The 17,120-nt window shown below is 38.4% G+C and overlaps 1 protein-coding gene across 1 annotated transcript in view; it reads right to left on the bottom strand.

Annotated features, from left to right (window-relative positions):
• The window catches only part of SYCP2L (synaptonemal complex protein 2 like), a 39,027-nt gene that overhangs the window by 10,052 nt on the left and 11,855 nt on the right, over window positions 1–17,120 (bottom strand). The window contains exons 15-23 of the mRNA XM_087960076.1: window positions 16,532–16,580; window positions 12,048–12,151; window positions 11,028–11,109; window positions 10,721–10,832; window positions 7,487–7,544; window positions 6,309–6,370; window positions 5,601–5,652; window positions 1,440–1,599; window positions 899–948 (exon numbers count right to left, since the gene is read on the bottom strand). Of these exons, the coding sequence (XP_087816202.1) occupies window positions 899–948; window positions 1,440–1,599; window positions 5,601–5,652; window positions 6,309–6,370; window positions 7,487–7,544; window positions 10,721–10,832; window positions 11,028–11,109; window positions 12,048–12,151; window positions 16,532–16,580 (729 nt within the window). The remainder of the gene's footprint in view (window positions 1–898; window positions 949–1,439; window positions 1,600–5,600; window positions 5,653–6,308; window positions 6,371–7,486; window positions 7,545–10,720; window positions 10,833–11,027; window positions 11,110–12,047; window positions 12,152–16,531; window positions 16,581–17,120) is intronic.

Here is a 17,120-nt window from a genome sequence, read left to right as displayed (position 1 = left end):
TTCTACAATCAATCTACGAGAAAAAAAACCCAATATTGACACAAAGGGCCTTAGAAAAGCTAGGACCCCCCCCCCAAAAAAAAAAAAAGCATGGCAAATTTTCAATCCAATCCTATTACAAAAGAACTTGAAGAATTGAATAAAGATGTCTCTTCAAAAGATCTACTAGAAGGGGTGTATCTCATCCTTAGCTTGTTTCATTCCAGGTGTGTCTGTAAGCGTAAGGATCTCAAGACTGAACAGGGACTCCCTTGACAGACATTTTTGCCTCTGGCTTCACAAAGGAAGGTTGGAGGTTAGGACAGGTATAAATGATTACAAATCTAAAGGACTTTTAAATCAGAAATTATTTGTTACGCTTCCTGGTCTATTTCCAACCTTTGTTGCAGGCCAAGATTGCCAAAAAGATAAACTATCTTTATTATAATGATATTACTACTAGACCAAATTCTCTCCGTTTCCTCCATTCCTTCCTATGTATATATATATATATATATTAAAAGATCTAATGCTTGTTGGCAATACAGCTACATTCTTGAAGCAAATGACAGCCTACTGAAACATTAATTCAATAGAAGAAATAAGAACCAACATAGTTTCCTTATCCTTGGCTCTTCTCCCTTAACCATGCGAAACTTAAAGTACTTTGATTTTTTTAAAAAAAATATATTGGAAGATATCCACAATAATGCAGTTGTAGATCCTTTCTTTATATTCATCGAAATTCTAACATTGTACAAGGAGAGTGTATGTACTGTAAGGACAGAGCAACGTAAAATGAAAAAGAGCACAGGTATAAAAAGAGCACAAGTAGAATTCTACATATTCTATGCATCTGGCAGCCACATCCATCAGAAAAGAAAAGAAAAGAAAAGGTCACAATTCCAGTTTTCCTTACTTTCTTTGCGTCATAATCATTGCCACTACTTGGAGAAGACAAAGGCAATACTGTGAGAGGAGAGATAAATAAATGTTTGCAATTATAAGCAGAGATGATATAGATATTACAGTACTAATGGAACAAGTTGGAAGTAATATGCAATATGCAAACTTAGAAATCATTAATACATGGTACTGAACACTGCCAAATCTATATACCTGCACACCTACACACCTACACACACACACACACACTTTTGTAACAATGCTGCAAGTCTAAGTCTGAGCTAAAAAGAATTAGGAGCCCTAATATTTGCTTTAGAACAGAGGTCTCCAAACTTGGCAACTTTAAGACTTGTGGACTTCAACTCAGCTTGCTGGAGAATTCTGGGAGTTGAAGTCCACAAGTCTTAAAGTTGCCAAGTTTGGAGACCTCTGCTTTAGAAATCCTGGTTTAATTTTATCTACAGTTACCTGGAAACAAGTTGCACTGAACTAATTACTTCTAGCAACATTTTAAACCAATAACTAGTTTCCAATCGTTTTTTTTTTTTTTTTACCTTTTAGCCTTCTTTTGACTTTTGTTTTTTTCCGAGTGTAGTCTGCCACTTTGGGCAACGTGTTGTCGTGAGAGCTATGGATCCAGCTTTTTTCACTCATACCATTGCTCAGGGACTCTGAGTTACTTTCAGAAAAGAGATGAGCCTTGTAGTTAGAAGGTTGGGGGGAAAATGGAAGCAACAGTCAGTGCCACCCAACTGCCATTACAAAGTTTCCTTCCAGAAGCATTTAAGTGTGTCGCTCACTTTCAAATCAACATTACTGAGCTAACCCTTAAGGGTCCGGTGTACCTATTTTGTTTTGGAATCACATTTCTCCCTTGGGGGAAAACTGTCTAAAATGCTTAGGAATCCCTTTTTCAATATTGTCCAGAAACTGAATGTTCAAGGCATCAAAACAAATAGAATACACATAGCGCTTCTAAGGTTAAGTACCCTGCCCTGGTCTTAAAAATGGCAACAATCAGCAGGTATGTCTATGGAGATTCTCAGTCATCCAGGTCATGGTTGTCCCAAAGGTGCTTTTTCAAGAGGCAACTGGACTTTCTGGTTTTTCTTTGAAGACGTTTTGCTTCTCATCCAAGAAGCTTCTTCAGTTTGACTGGATGTTGGGGAATGAGGTTGGAAAGGGGTGTTTTGACTTCCTCACCATCCAGTCAGAGTTGAAGAAGCTTCTTGGAGGAGAAGCGAAACTTCTTCAAAGAAAAGCCAGAAAGTCTAGCTGCCTCTTGAAAAAACACCTTTGGAACAATCAGCAGATATCACTGGGCAAGACAAGGATGTCAACAAAGACCTTGAAACAGGACCTTCAATCGTTATCACAGCTTCACATGAAAAGCCCTTGCCTGAATCCCAAATAAAACTGAGAGAGGCAAGACTTTAATGAACTAAAAAAGGGCCTTTGCATTCCTTGATTCATTCCTTGAATTCCTTACATCAGACTTACGCCAGCCTTCTTGGACACAGGACCTCCCAGGTATTATCTGGTCAAAGTTCTCAGAATTTGGAATCTTACTGAGATAGCACAACTCATAGATTTGGGGGGGGCATGGAGACCGACTAAAAGAATTATGAAAAAGTATTAGAGTAAGAGAAAAAAAAACCTGATTAGTAACAACAGAGTTTTGGTATATGTTGCTTGATTTGAATTTTTTTCCCAAGAAAGATGAAAAAGTCTTTCAAGCAACATGTTCCATGTTTTTAAGAGAGGTTCTGGAAATAAGTGTCAGGTCTTTTCTTTTCATAGCTACATTTATCAATCCTGAGCTTGTATTGTTTCTTTTAATGCATATGTATTTTTCTTCTATTGATTAGTTCATCATCGTAAAATGAAAGTATGTTATATTCTAACCCTGTGGATCTTTGGATAATGGGTGCGCAACATAGATTTATCTGGCAGGTACCAGTTTGGTCTGATCTGATCAAGAGAGTTAAGTCCAAAAGACAGGCAAAGAAGAAAGGAGGCTACACACTGAAGTTTTTATCTCTTGATGAAGAAAGTGTTGTCATGTTCTTTATGGCAGAATTTAATATCCACAAGCCTTAATTTGATTGGATAATAAGTCTGGAAGTTGTGATTTTTAGAAATCTTTCAGACTTGACAGTCATTTCAGGGAAGGGAGAAAGACAGAGCAGGAATTATAGAATGGTTTTCATTTCTATTCTCAAATCTATTCTAGAGTAATTCTATTATTCTAGCACAGATATGGTAGGCAATGTAGAAAGAAAAAAGCAACAGTAGAATCTTTCCCATTTGGACTGTTTGGACTGATTACCAAAGTTGCTATACTGGAATCCTGAAAGCTGTACACCCATTCCTTTTTAGTAACTGCCTCGTTTAGTGACTGCAAATACAACGGCATTTTAAATTTTTTGACCAATGCGCTCACTTACAATCAAATTTCATGCACTTGGCAACAATGCAAGCTAGGAAGAAAATAACATTGGCACAGTTGCACAAGGTAACTTTGTCTGAATGCATTGGCAACAACCAGAGATCTCATCCCATCTCATCTCTTCTCATCTCTTCTCATCTCTTCTCTTCTCTTCTCCTTTCCTCTCCTCTCTCTTCTCTCTCTCTCTCTCTCACACACACACACAGAGTTTGTTTAGCAACCATTTTCACTTCCGATTTAAGGAACAGATTGTGGCCTCTAAATGAGGAGAAGGTGTACTTCCAATTCATCAGGAGGATGAGATTGGGGGAGACTGGAACATTCCTTTCCAAGTGCATCCCTGGCATCTCTCCTTCAAAAGGATTAGTTTCATGCCTGTTTCAGGTAAGTAGTGGCCATTCTTGAAAACAATAAACAAAGCACTTAAACTGACCCAGACATATGAAAGACAATGTATTAGATGAAGTTCATAGATGGTGAGAGATGACCGATCTCTCATTTCATGCACTGCTCAAGTAGTGGGTAATATGTTAGGCAGAACTAATCCAATGTCTTAAAAATTCAGAAAAAGGCATTTAGCAGTTACAGCCCTGAAATCACAAACATTTGGGTGTCTGAACTTAGTGCCCATAAACTGTAATATAGGCTATAATAAATATGAAAATTGGACATTACCAGACTTCTCTCAAACTTGTTCCGTTTCACATTTCCCTTTTCCAGACTCCTGCATGCAATATAAGACTATGAATGAAGGAGACAGTGTCCGCAGAAAAACCTTTAGCATTATTTCTGCAAAATCCTATACGTCAGTGCCCAGTAAATAAAGACTGCATTTCCTAAACTCCTCTGGTTATATTCTCCACCTTTATCTTCCTTCTAAATGTGGTTTATATTGGCATTAATATGTCTTACTTGAACATAATCCAGCCAAGTAGGACTTAAAAGCCCAAAAGCTCCAAAAATTAAGAGTCCCAAGGTTGTTCTCTGAGAACACTTTCCAATGTGTAAGAAAGACACAAGATCTCCACAGATATTCTAATCCAGTAAACTCTTAAGAGGTCTCTAAAATTCTAATAGGGCAGGAACAATATGAATCTCCAGGACGGGGAATTATCCAAATGTATTAAAAAGAATGCCTAATGTTTTCATAAGATACCCTTCCTTCCTTCCTTCCTTGACCATTTAGACTTACAACACTCATGAAATAGTAACTCTATGACCAATCCTGACTTCCTTTCCTTTGCAGGTCAGTAAAGCAAAGGAAAGCTGGATTATTAAGTTCATAAACTTAGTTGCAGTTTCTCTTAGCAATTGCTTCGTTGAACAACTGAGTTGGAATCTCAATTGTGGTTACTAAACGACTACACCTGCACCACTTTTTCTTTGACTTTTCACCTTGGTTACCTAATGCATGTTATAATTCTATTCCAACAGCATGATAAAAAGTGCCCGTACTTGTGCAAAGTGCCGTGGACAAATTTTTTTTGCTTCATTGTAGAGACCTGAAAACAAATCAAAATAAAAATTGTTTCAAAAAAGAGGAAACAGAAAAAATGGGACAAAGATTTTAAGGTAAAACAAGAATAATATTGTTCTTTAAATACTAAGCCTTTGATCTTTACCAACAACTAGTCAAACCTAATTTTAATCCAGACAAATTAACAAAATAATCACGCATGCTTCTGAATTTATGTTGGTAGGATTTGTTCTCAACAATTCCAAGGGAATTTTTACCAAGATATAGTCCAAGTCTTATCACAAATAAATTAATAAAAAAATTAATTAATATTTTCCAAATCTATGGAAATAATGCTGGTGAATCACAACATTTTGAACCTGATTGTACAGTTAAGTATATTGTTAAATAGGTATGGAATTAGATATTTATGTAGATTCTTGACAAGGTCTTAGGCAAACCTTGATCCTGCAAAGAACGAGACATTTACTAAGCTATAATAGAACCTGATTATGAACTCTTCTCTAATTTTCTACTGGTAATGAATTATTTATGCCACACTGGGAAAAATAAATTAAAAAAAAGAACTGAATTTAAAAATGACTGAAACCATTAACAATTACTAGAAATACGGGGATAGAGGAGATAAAGAACACAACTAATATTGTTTATGTAAATTCTTCTGAAGAAACTTTATCTGGGATTGTTGAAGAGTCCATAGCAACCTGACTGAATGTAAACAATCAATCCATCAATCAATTTGCCTGTAAACATTCCCCACAGAAATAATTGTTTAATTACATATTTTACCATATCATGTGTGCTTTGATCAGATGAAAAGTGAAGTTCATATTCATGCATCCTAAAAAATAAATGCCTTGTGTAAGTCACTGATTATTTTCAAATGCAATTTTGGCACTATGGATATAGAGGATCAAGCTTTCTCAAAAACAAAACACTCCCGGAAGTGCACAGAAAAACTGGTTGTGCCTCTGTGAAGAAGTGCATCAACCTTTTTCAGACTTAAGTTGAATGATTTGGTGGAAGAATCTATTAAAGAATAGACTGGACCGTGATAATACAGTCAATAAACTAGCACAAAAACAAAATGCAACTTTAACTAAATTAAATTTGATACAGTTAGCACCCATATATTTCATACTTCCTCTCTGTCAGATTAAAAATGGTACCTGTGTCCATTTTGAAAAGGTTTGGAAGCTGTAAAACGTGAGCTGCTCTTTTAAGGTAGGATTTCTAGCAGTTTCCCATCTGATGATTTAAGATCTACGTTATGATACTGACTCAACTAAAGTGTTCTTGTGACACTAATGACAATGAAAGCCTCTTATGTATCAGTTCTGTGTATTTTTAACAGGAATAAAAGTTCACCCTCGCTAAACTATAATACATTATTTCCTGTAATAACTGGGATGAAAATCTCAAGCTTTAATGTAAGGTACTGTGACGTCATATGTTTTTGTGTATCCATTTAAAATAACTTTAAAAGCAGTTGCTTACTCTGCTTTCATCCTTTCTTTCCTTGAACCTCTTGCTTGTTTTTTCTTCTCTAGGATATCATCCTGGAACAGAAAGACAAAGCCACCTGTTTACCACTTTCAGAACATTTAATTTATTTTGCTTCAAAAAGTTTTGGACCAAAATGGACAGTCCATGCACTTATTGAAAATGCTAGGAAGAAGGGAACGAAACAAAACAAAAACAGAGCCTAGAGATATCATTAAGCTGTTTATATCTTAGCAACAAAAGCCGTTTCTTGCAGAATCAGTTCAACTGATTGAAAAGAAAAAAAAAATGAATTGCCAGAATCTCACCTTGTGGTCTCTTTTCATTGGCAGTATCATTTCTTCCTTATTTTACCACCTAATCTGTGGTGTCCTTGGTGTCTCTGAGCTTGTTTGCTTGCAGGCATTTAATTACCCATCTTGGTAACATCATCAATGCAAATCAGTGTTGGGCTTATATCCTATAGTATAGCTTGCCCTGCCAATTTTGATTTTTTTCCCTTGGTAGTTTCTTGATTAGGGTATTTGCTTTTGGCTTGTTTGCCTTGTGTTAATCCCTGTTTATTTGGGTGTTGGCTGCTGGGGAGGATGGCAAACCTGACATCCATTCGCATTGATGATGTTACCTAGTTGAATAATGAAACATCAGCAAGCAAACAACAAATCTCAGAAAATAACAAGGACTCCACAATTCATGCATTGTGGAGCTACAATATATTTCTTTTCTACTGGAACTATCTACTGGAACTATCATCCAGTTTGCCACCAATCCTTCATTTGTTGCAAATTTCCATCTCCATTCTTGCTGTTACCTTTGCCACCTCAGTCTGGTAGTAATGGGGTTCAGGTATCTATAAATGTTGTTGATTTACAAGACACGCATTACTGTTAACCAGCCACCTACAAAGCCCAAGCCCTCATTATTTTATTCAACCTTATTTTTTCCATTAAATAATTATCATACAAAATAAGAGTAATAAAAACAAAAAGCGAAGAAAGCATATTACTTCTCCCAAAGTAACCATGCTGCATTCACCCTTGCTCAACTGTATGACCTCTTCATGTGTTGGGTATGAATTCCTACAATGGTTAATTGAAAATTGCAGGAGCTGACTTCCAACATACCAGGAAAGCACCAGGATGAAAAGGGCATTGTTGCTTGATAAAACATACCTCTAAAGGGTGGGTTTCCCTAAGATGGATATCAGCTTCTCCTTCCACATCTGGTTCACTACATGCCATAAAAAGGAACAGAACAAAAGAAATTCTTTAACCTCAAGACACTATAACAACTACATCAGTTTAAATTTAAAGTGTTAAAATTGTTGATATTATCCATTTTAAAATGCATCCACTAAAAAACCCAAATTCTATAGTTTCGAACTGCATTTTCTAGAAAAGTAAAAATACAGAGAATATTTGACACCATTTCAAACAATGTATTGGTCTGTTTGAGACATTTTAGTAGTACAAAAAGAGTGACTTTTAGTTATACCTGTTGGCAGAGCTCACTGAAATATAGGAAGCTCTCCAGTTAAAACCTTAATGGAACATGCCTAATGTTAGGAATCTGTCCACCAATTAGTTGGGTTGGCAATATATAAACCAACAATGTATGTTTGTAGCTTTAAGACAAAGTCACTGTGTTGATTTGTACTATATTCCGATTGGTTGGTTGTGTTGCGAATGGCCATAAGAGGGAGCTAGAGATCATGGCTTGTTCTCTCTTGACATTCTGTATCTCTGACGTTCTGTTGCTATCTAAGGTTTATGCTGTGCTTAGACTTCGATATCTTTGTTTACTGTAAATGACAAAGGCAACCGGTAATTGGATATTCTTTGGACTGTTAAACATATATGACCTGGACTGTTTATTGGACTGTGCTATTTCTTAAAGTAAACTTTAACTCAATTTAGTGTAGCTGTGTGTGGCTGAATAATTATTCATAACTACTCTCATAAACGTTTCCATGTGTGTATCCTTGTTACTCAAGGGTTATTCTGTACATATCATAACATTGGTTATGGGCCCAGAGAGATATTGAGAATCAGTGGGAATATAGTTTCATATTTAGCCAGCTGATTGTAGTTTATTGTTAAACTACCAATGGCACAAGAACAGTCAACCAGTTTCAACTGAAAATTATAGGAGCTGTAACCACTGTAAGACATTACCTTTGTCGCATCTGTCCTTAAGGAAACCCTGCAGTCCAATAGTTCACTATGGGTACAGTTTTGCCAAAAAACCTGAATGAATGCTAATTTATGACAAAACTGTCATAGAACTTGTTCACGTGACTGCAGGAGGGGGCACTGACCATCAGAATTTCAAATTCAGGTGATATACTGTATATCCCGCAGGTAGGTCCATCAGAACTTTGAACAGTTGCTAAGTGACTTGTGATAACTTGAGGACTAACTAATAAATTCAACTGTGTCCAAAAACATCTTTCCATTCTGGATTTGTCTGACATAGAAAAACTTCCTTGTAATTAATACATTATCAGCTACATCTCGTATTATGTATTGTTTTAAGTCAGTATTTAGATAGCAAATGCTAAGAAATAAATTTACTAGGGCTGTGAATTGCTTTGGAATTTGTGGTGTGCAGTGTGCAGCAGCAGCCAAAAAAAGCTAATGCAATCATAAATTGCATTAACAGAGGGATACAATCAAGATCAAGGGAGGTACTAATACCACTCTATAAAGCCTTAGTAAGACCACACCTAGAGTACTGCATCCAGGTTTGGTCACACTATAAAAAAGATGCTGAGACTAGAAAAAGTACAGAGAAGAGCAACCAGAATGATTAGAGGATTGGAGACTAAAACACATGAAGAATGGTTAGAGGAACTGGGCATGGTTAGTCTAAGGAAGAGAAGGACCAGGGGAAGATATGATAACAGTCTTCCAATATTTGAGGGGCTGCCACAGGGAGGAAGGGGTCAAACTATTTTCTAAAGCTCCTGTAGGCCAGACAAGGAATAATGGATGGAAACTGAACAAGGAGAGATTTAACCTGGAAATAAGGAGAAACTTTCTGACAGTGAGAACAATCAACCCATGGAACAGCTTGCCCTCGGAAGTTGTGGGAGCGCCATCACTTGAGACTTTCAAGAAGAGATTGGACTGCCATTTGTCAGAAATGGTGTAGGGTCTCCTGACTGGGCAGGGGGTTGGACTAGATGACCTACAAGGTCGCTTCCAACTCTGATTATCTGTTATCTGAGATACAAACGGCACCAATGAGCAACACCAAAAAGCCACTGGTCTAAAGAAAAGTGTTGTGTTTACAGCCCTCTGCACTTGGAACATTTTTATGTCTTCAAATCCAAAACAGGGTATAGCTTTGAGATGGAATAATAGATAGGGGATTTATATATTGTATATTTGAGTAGGAATTCAAGCCAGCTCTCAACTAATATGCATAAATGTTACAGCAGTTCCCTTAACAAGTGATCATAAAAGGCAGGGAGAGGAACATTCCTTGTTCTCAAGACCTCTGAAGCACTTCTGTTTCACTCGACAGTCTAGGACAGGGGTGTCCAACCTTGGCAACTTTAAGACTTGTGGACAGCTGGCTGAGGAATTCTGGGAGTTGAAGTCCACAAGTCTTAAAGTTGCCAAGGTTGGACACCCCTGGTCTAGGATATCAGGACACACACAATGGACATGTTTAAGCATTTCTCCTCTGGAGTGCATCAATCCAGTCACGGACAGTGAAAACCTTTATGTATATCCTCCCATGCCCACAGTGTCTATCTACCGAGAAATATGTTCAGATGTGGAAGATCAATCTGTAGAGTAGTTGATATGTGGCTCTCCAAAGTATGTTGGACAGAAGTGGTATTCAGCAGATTCTGACCAGTTCTGAAGAACCGGTAGCAGAAATTTTGAGTAGTTCGGAAAACCAGCAAATACCACCTCTGACTGGCCCCGTCCCCCATCTATTCTCTGCCTCCTGAGTCCCAGCTGATCGGCTGGATCTTCTTTTGTTGCCCTGCACAGGAGAACAGAGCTGGAAAGCAGGTTAATGGGGTGGGGAGAGAATGGGATTTTGCAGTATCTTTCCCCTGCCATGTCCACCAAGCCACGCCATGCCCACAAGCCACGCCCACCAAACCAGTAGTAAAAAAAAATTTGAATTCCACCACTGATGCTGGAGTACAACTTTCCTAACTACTGTCACGCGTGGTATAAATTAGTGGAAAACGTAGTCCCTTAAATCCACGAATTGCCCAGTCTTAATTTAAGATGCTATTACCTCTACTACATTTGGAAAACTTCCAAAAAGAGAGATGGTCTCAAATAAACATGGTATTATGGTAAAAATTATGTTATTTACAAACGTTACATTTTTCCTTAAAATCTTTTTTTCAGAGAGGTTTGTGCAGCTAGAACACTTACTCAGCATTATTCTTTGGTTGTAGCCGAGAAGGTTTCAATTTCTGTGTGGATGGAGGAGCAGCCAATGCATTTGTTGAACATGATGGAGAAACCAAAGACCTACCATTGGAGGCTTTTAAGGAATAAAAAAAAAGACACAGCTGCATTTTCTATCATATAACCAGAGATTTTACAAGCATTTACTTTTACATCCAATATGACTCAACAGGCTTCCTGACATTATTTTAAAACAAATCTTTTTGGTTTTAATGGGATTAAGGTTAAGTCTTGTGAAGAATCACATGAAAGAATAGGAAGAGCACCTGACCTTGAAAGCCATTTTTGTTTTCCAGCTGCCAGCTCTCTTTCTCTCCATCGACCACAGTTGCTGCAGAATTAATTATTTTCTTCTAGATAAGGGGATAATCAATACCATTTGTATTATTAATGCCATTAACCCAGGGAGTTTTTATAAATCTTAATTGAGGAGAAATAGTTCTTAAAAACCAGAAAGTGCAGGTGTTCTTTCCCAGTTCTATAGCAGATAACAGAATAACCAACCTGTTGTTTTCCTGCTCAGTGGGAAATAATTGTCCAATGAATAATTGTCCAATAAGCAGCTCATCAGGTGCTATATACCTTGGTCTTTTTCTCCATTTGGGCCATCCCCAAAAGGTATTTGTAAGTTGACTGTCCACTAAATGTATGGTGGGCTAATATTCATTCCGAATTTCTTGGATAATTCCGTCCAAAATAAATGAAATTGTTTGGATAAATTGTGTGTTTGTTAGCCTGTCCCTAGGTGTATGATTTAATGGGAAATTTTGGAATGCATGATCAATATTGGAGCACCTCAAGATTTACGTCTCTGTCTATTTGCTTTGCAATATTTCTATTACAGTTCTTCTTGTTTCCTCTTATTTTATTCCTACACCATTAAATTTGATAGGAGTGGTGTGGTGCCCTAGAGGTGGAGCTCTTGCCTCACAAACAGGAGGTTGTGAGTTCAATCCTAGGTAGAGGCAGGCATTTCTCTCTCTCTGGGCACACAGAGAATATATAAAACCCTGCACTGGCAACAGGAAGGGCATCCGGCCATTAAAACACTCTGCTAGTCCCATTCAGTTGCCCAGACTCCTCCCGGGAAGGGATTATGAAGATGATGACTTGACTGCCAACTTAGCAGCCTTATAGGGATGGCTGTTCTCCTCTCAATAGCAGGCTGATGAGGCTGGAGATTTGGGAGAACTGCTTTTCTTTTTTTTCATTCGTAATTTGCAACAAAGCAAATAACAGACCTTGGCAATCATAATTCACCCAAGTTTTCCAAAGCTGCAAATATACTTACGATTACTACAGGAGAAATCAACTCGTTGCTTTGGTGCAATGTCAGAATGTCTGATACGGAATCAATTTCTATAAGATCTTCTTTCCTCTCCGGCTGAATGCTTACTGTGATAAAACAATATTATTTACTATTGTCATATCAAAAAAAAAAAAAAAATACAACCAAGGGCAAGAAACAGGATAAAATGGTCAACAGGAAAGCTAATCCAGATCAACTATTGCAGCTGGTCAGCTTTTCCAATCTGCTGCGGTCTAGATTTTTGGACCTGTAACTCACTGACTTCACATGTCATGCCCCTGGTGGAGACTGACTCTGAGGGAGAGGAGGGACAGCCGACAGGGAGTGGAAATGTGGCTCCGGAGGTTGTAGAGGAGGCTGGGGAAGGGCAGAGGCCGGCTGAGCAGTCAAGAGGAGGACCCAGGCCCATCCCGTCTCCATCCTAGGGCACGCAGGGAGGAGAGGATAAGGGAGAGACGTGGTCTCCTCGGGAGGAGAGGGCCTTGATCCTCTTCATGAGCTGCAGCTGTGACAACTGGATAAGAGTTTGGACCTGCGTGCTGGCAAACGCTGGAAACAAAGAGTGTTTTATTTTGGTCTGAAGTTATCTTGGTTGGCGTCCTTCCAACAGACTGTGCCTTGTTATCTCCTTGAATTTGGTAAAGACTTCTCTTGCTCCATTGTGGAAATTTCGTCATTGTAGTTTGTTTGGTTTTTTTATTTCACCTCTATCTGCTCATTAAGTTCGGACTGTATTGCTTTCTTTTGAAGACTATTTTTGAGTACGTTTTATCTCCGAGTATTATTGAACAGTGGGACCAAACTGGAGGCACTAAAGGACATTTATTTACGTTTTGGATTTTGTTATGTTTGTGTTACACCCTGGGTCATCACATCACAACTCACGTGTCTTCCAGGGCAGTACAGGTAGTCCTCATCTTACCAACAGTTCATTTAGTGACCATTCAAAGTTACAACGGCACTCAAAAAAGCGACTTATGACCGTTTTTTAGAGTTACAACCTTTGCAGCATCCCCATGAGCATATGATCAAAATCCAGATGCTACCGGTTCATACTTATGACCATTGCAGCATCCCAGGGTCATGTGATTACCTTTTTGTGATCTTCTGAAAGCAAAGCCAATGGGGAAAGCCAGATTCACTTAACAACCAGGGTACTAACTTACCAATTGCAGTGATTTCACTTAACAACTGTGGCAAGAAATGTGGCAAAACGGTACAAAACGTCCTTAACGAATTCTCACTTAACATAAATTTTGGACTCGATTGTGGTCATAAGTCGAGGACTACCTGTAATTTCTAATGATTCCTTTGACATTTATCGGGGTTCCCTAATTTTCTCAAAAACTGACCACTAATAAGATATCTCATTATGATGCAGATACAGAGAAGTGATATATACCCTTCAGCATTTTCATCACCCTCCACAAGATCAGGTTTCTCCTCTATTTATGGAGACTTTCTAAACATCTATCATGTAAGACAGGGATCCCCAACCTTTTCGACGCCGCGGCCCGGTTCCGGCGTCAGCTGGGCGCCGCGGCCCGGTTCCGGCGTCAGCTGGGCGCCGCCATCTTTTTTGACGAAAATCACTTCCGGTGACGTCACGGAAGTGATTTTCGTCAAAAATGGCGGCGCAGCGCTGGTGAGCTTTTTCGGGTAGAAATGGCTTTCTACCCGGAAAAGCTCACCAGCGCTGCGCCGCCATCTTTTTGCGAAAAATTGCTTTTTTACCAAAAAGATGGCGGCGCCCAGCAACCAGCGGCCCGGTAAGGCTTGTTCCGCGGCCCGGTACCGGTCCGCGGACCGGCGGTTGGGGACCCCTGATGTAAGAGACAGAGCAGAATTGTTTTTTTTTTTTTGGTGCCCAGGAATCGAACCAGCAGATAAAAATTACAAGGAGGACCCCAAAGAAGTAAAATATCTACTGCTACATATTATAACAGCCGCCAGAGTAGCCTTTGCACAAGTTTGGAAAAACCCCAATATCCCCAATGAAGAACTAATATTACAAAAAAATAATGGAAAGTGCTGAAATGAATATGTTAACATTGAAACTAAAAGTAAAAGAAGACTGAATATTTCTCAATTTGGAATAAATGGTACGACTGGGTAGCAAACAGAACTAAGAAATAAGACAAGGAATTCACTGTAAAAAACCTTAAGAGAGTAAAACTTAAATTTGTAAATATATAAAAATATAAGATTAAGAATTATAGTTAAAAGTATTAATAAACATTTGATAAATATAAATACAACGTGGTAAGTTATGTAAGATAAGAAAATATATAGTTGTCAAGAATGCTGTTGAAACTATGATACTTCAGAATAACAGGATAACAGAAAATTAATAAAAATACATTTTAAAAAAAATCACAAGGAGGACATTTTCAGTTAAACATCAGAAATAAGTTTCTAATGACAAGAATTTTTCCAATAGTAGGAATTGTTGCCTCGGGCTTTCCTATGTTTTGTGTTACACTCAAGAGTAAATCTTCTAACAAGCGTTCTTTGCATTTTAAATCTCCCACTTTCACTCATTCTCTCCTCTCACCCCCTTTGACCCATCATTTTGCCATGACTCATCTTCACTTGTAAGCTGCACGTCTACTGAGAAAACTGATTCAGTGGGGCATGGACTGTTGGCTCTTTCACATTATCCCAGTTTTAGGCACAAAAAAGGTTCTTTCTATCATCAAAATACATTAGTACAGCCAACACCTTAAACAGCCTGACTCAAGACCTATGAAAGAGAGATGGGTCTCGGGAGAATTGAAGCATGGCCACAAACACTGAGCAAATTTCATTTTAACTTTTCATTCCTTCTATTAAGGCAGAGGAGCGAGAAGGCAAAGGAATGCAAACTATTTCTAATCAGAAACATGAAATGACTATTATACTATGTCCCCTCCTTGATCTCCGTAAATACTGGTTATTTTTGTTATTTATTTTGTCAAAAGCTTACAATACAATAGAAATAAGAATAAACATAGTTTAAATGTAAGAAATAGGAACTAATAATTGGGGACAATAGGACAGGGACGGTAGGCACGATTGTGTGCTTATGATTGAGTATCTCTCAGTATCTCTCAGTATCTCTCTCTCTCTCAGTATCTCTCTATCTCTCTCTCTCAGTATCTCTCGGTCTCTGTCTCTGTCTCTCTCAGTATCTCTCTCTGTATCTCTCTCTCTCAGTATCTCTCGGTCTCTGTCTCTGTCTCTCTATCTCTCTCTCAGTATCTCTCTGTATCTCTCTCTCTCAGTATCTCTCTGTCTCTGTCTCTCTCTCTCAGTATCTCTCTCTCAGTATCTCTCTCTCTCTCTCTCAGTATCTCTCTCTCAGTATCTCTCTTTCTCTGTATCTCTCTCTCTCAGTATCTCTCTCTCTCTCTGTATCTCTCTCTCTCAGTATCTCTCTCTCAGTATCTCTCTGTATCTCTCTCTCTCAGTATCTCTCTCTCTCTCAGTATCTCTTTTTCACTCTCTCAGTATCTCTCTGTATCTCTCTCTCAGTCTCTCTCTCTCTCTCTATCTCTCTCTCTCTCAGTATCTCTTTTTCACTCTCTCAGTATCTCTCTGTATCTCTCTCTCTCAGTATCTCTCTCTCTCAGTATCTCTCTCTCTCTCAGTATCTCTTTTTCACTCTCTCAGTATCTCTCTCAGTATCTCTCTCTCTCTCAGTATCTCTCTCAGTATCTCTCAGTATCTCTCTCTCAGTATCTCTCAGTATCTTTCTCAGTATCTCTCTCTCAGTATCTCTCATCTCTCTCTCTCAGTATCTCTCTCTCAGTATCTCTCAGTATCTCTCAGTAACTCTCTCTCTCAGTATCTCTCTCTCTCAGTATCTCTCTCAGTATCTTTCTCTTTTTCACTCTCTCTCAGTATCTCTCTCTCAGTAACTCTCTCTCTCTCTCTCTCAGTATCTCTCAGTATCTCTCTCAGTATCTCTCTGTCAGTATCTCTCAGTATCTCTCTCAGTATCTCTCTCTCTCTGTATCTCTCTCTCAGTATCTCTCTCTCTCTCACTATCTCTCTCTGTATCTCTCTCTCAGTATCTCTTAGTATCTCTCAGTATCTCTCTCTCTCTCTCTCTCTCAGTATCTCTCTCAGTATCTTTCTCTTTTTCACTCTCTCTCTCAGTATCTCTCTCAGTAACTCTCTCTCTCTCTCAGTATCTCTCTCTCTCTCAGTATCTCTCTCTCTCTCTCTCTCAGTATCTCTCTCTCTATTTCTCTCTCTCTCTCTCTCAGTAACTCTCTCTCTCTCTCTCTCAGTATCCCTCTCCCTCCCTCCCTCCCTCCCTCCATCTACCTATCTGGAACCATCAAAGCTAATAGGTGTTTCTTCCCAGGAAAATCCCTGCAAGGTGCCACTGTCAAGAATGCTCCCATTTTGCCTCTTTTTGCTTATGATCAAGCAAGAAGACAACCTGAAAGAGGATTCTATTGGCATTAATTCCCACTCACCTGTTGCAGTTTTCCCTTGGTTGGCATTCTCCTCTTCATCCAATATTATCTATTCAATTAATTTATTGGAAAAGAAAAGTTTAATCCGGAGAAAGAAGAATCTCTCAGAAAAAAACCCAGATTCAACCAATCCTATAAAAAAAGTCTGTAGTAATCATATTATTGAGTTTTAGTGAATGCTTTCTAAATTGAAATAGAGGAATATCCGTTAGTTGATTGTCTAGTAAGTATTTTTATCGAACTTGGTTGTCATATTACGGTCCCTGAAATAAAAATATTTTTCTCAATTGGTAGGCACAATTTCTCTTGGTTCAATTCAGAGGGCAGCTGTTACATTAGATGAAGAGTAAGTGGAATTTCTGACTACTTCCCAGTACTAGAATGCAACAGAGTTTTCGCGGGTATTTATATGTATGGTATTCAGCTTTGTTCAGGTATTTTCCCACATCATTATAGTTGTGCTTTTAAAGTTGTAGCAATGTTTCGGCAGAATCTCATCTGTCATCATCAGGCTTCTGTACAGTGTTTGTCAGATGAACCATACATATACATATACATATGTATGAATACTATAACTATAACTATATAT

The sequence above is a fragment of the Notechis scutatus genome, chromosome 3 (assembly GCF_049901735.1).
Source record: "Notechis scutatus isolate UNSWTSFEM ecotype Mainland chromosome 3, rNotScu1.2, whole genome shotgun sequence".
Classification (NCBI taxonomy): domain Eukaryota; kingdom Metazoa; phylum Chordata; class Lepidosauria; order Squamata; family Elapidae; genus Notechis; species Notechis scutatus.
This window is presented reverse-complemented; position numbering and strand designations above follow the sequence as displayed.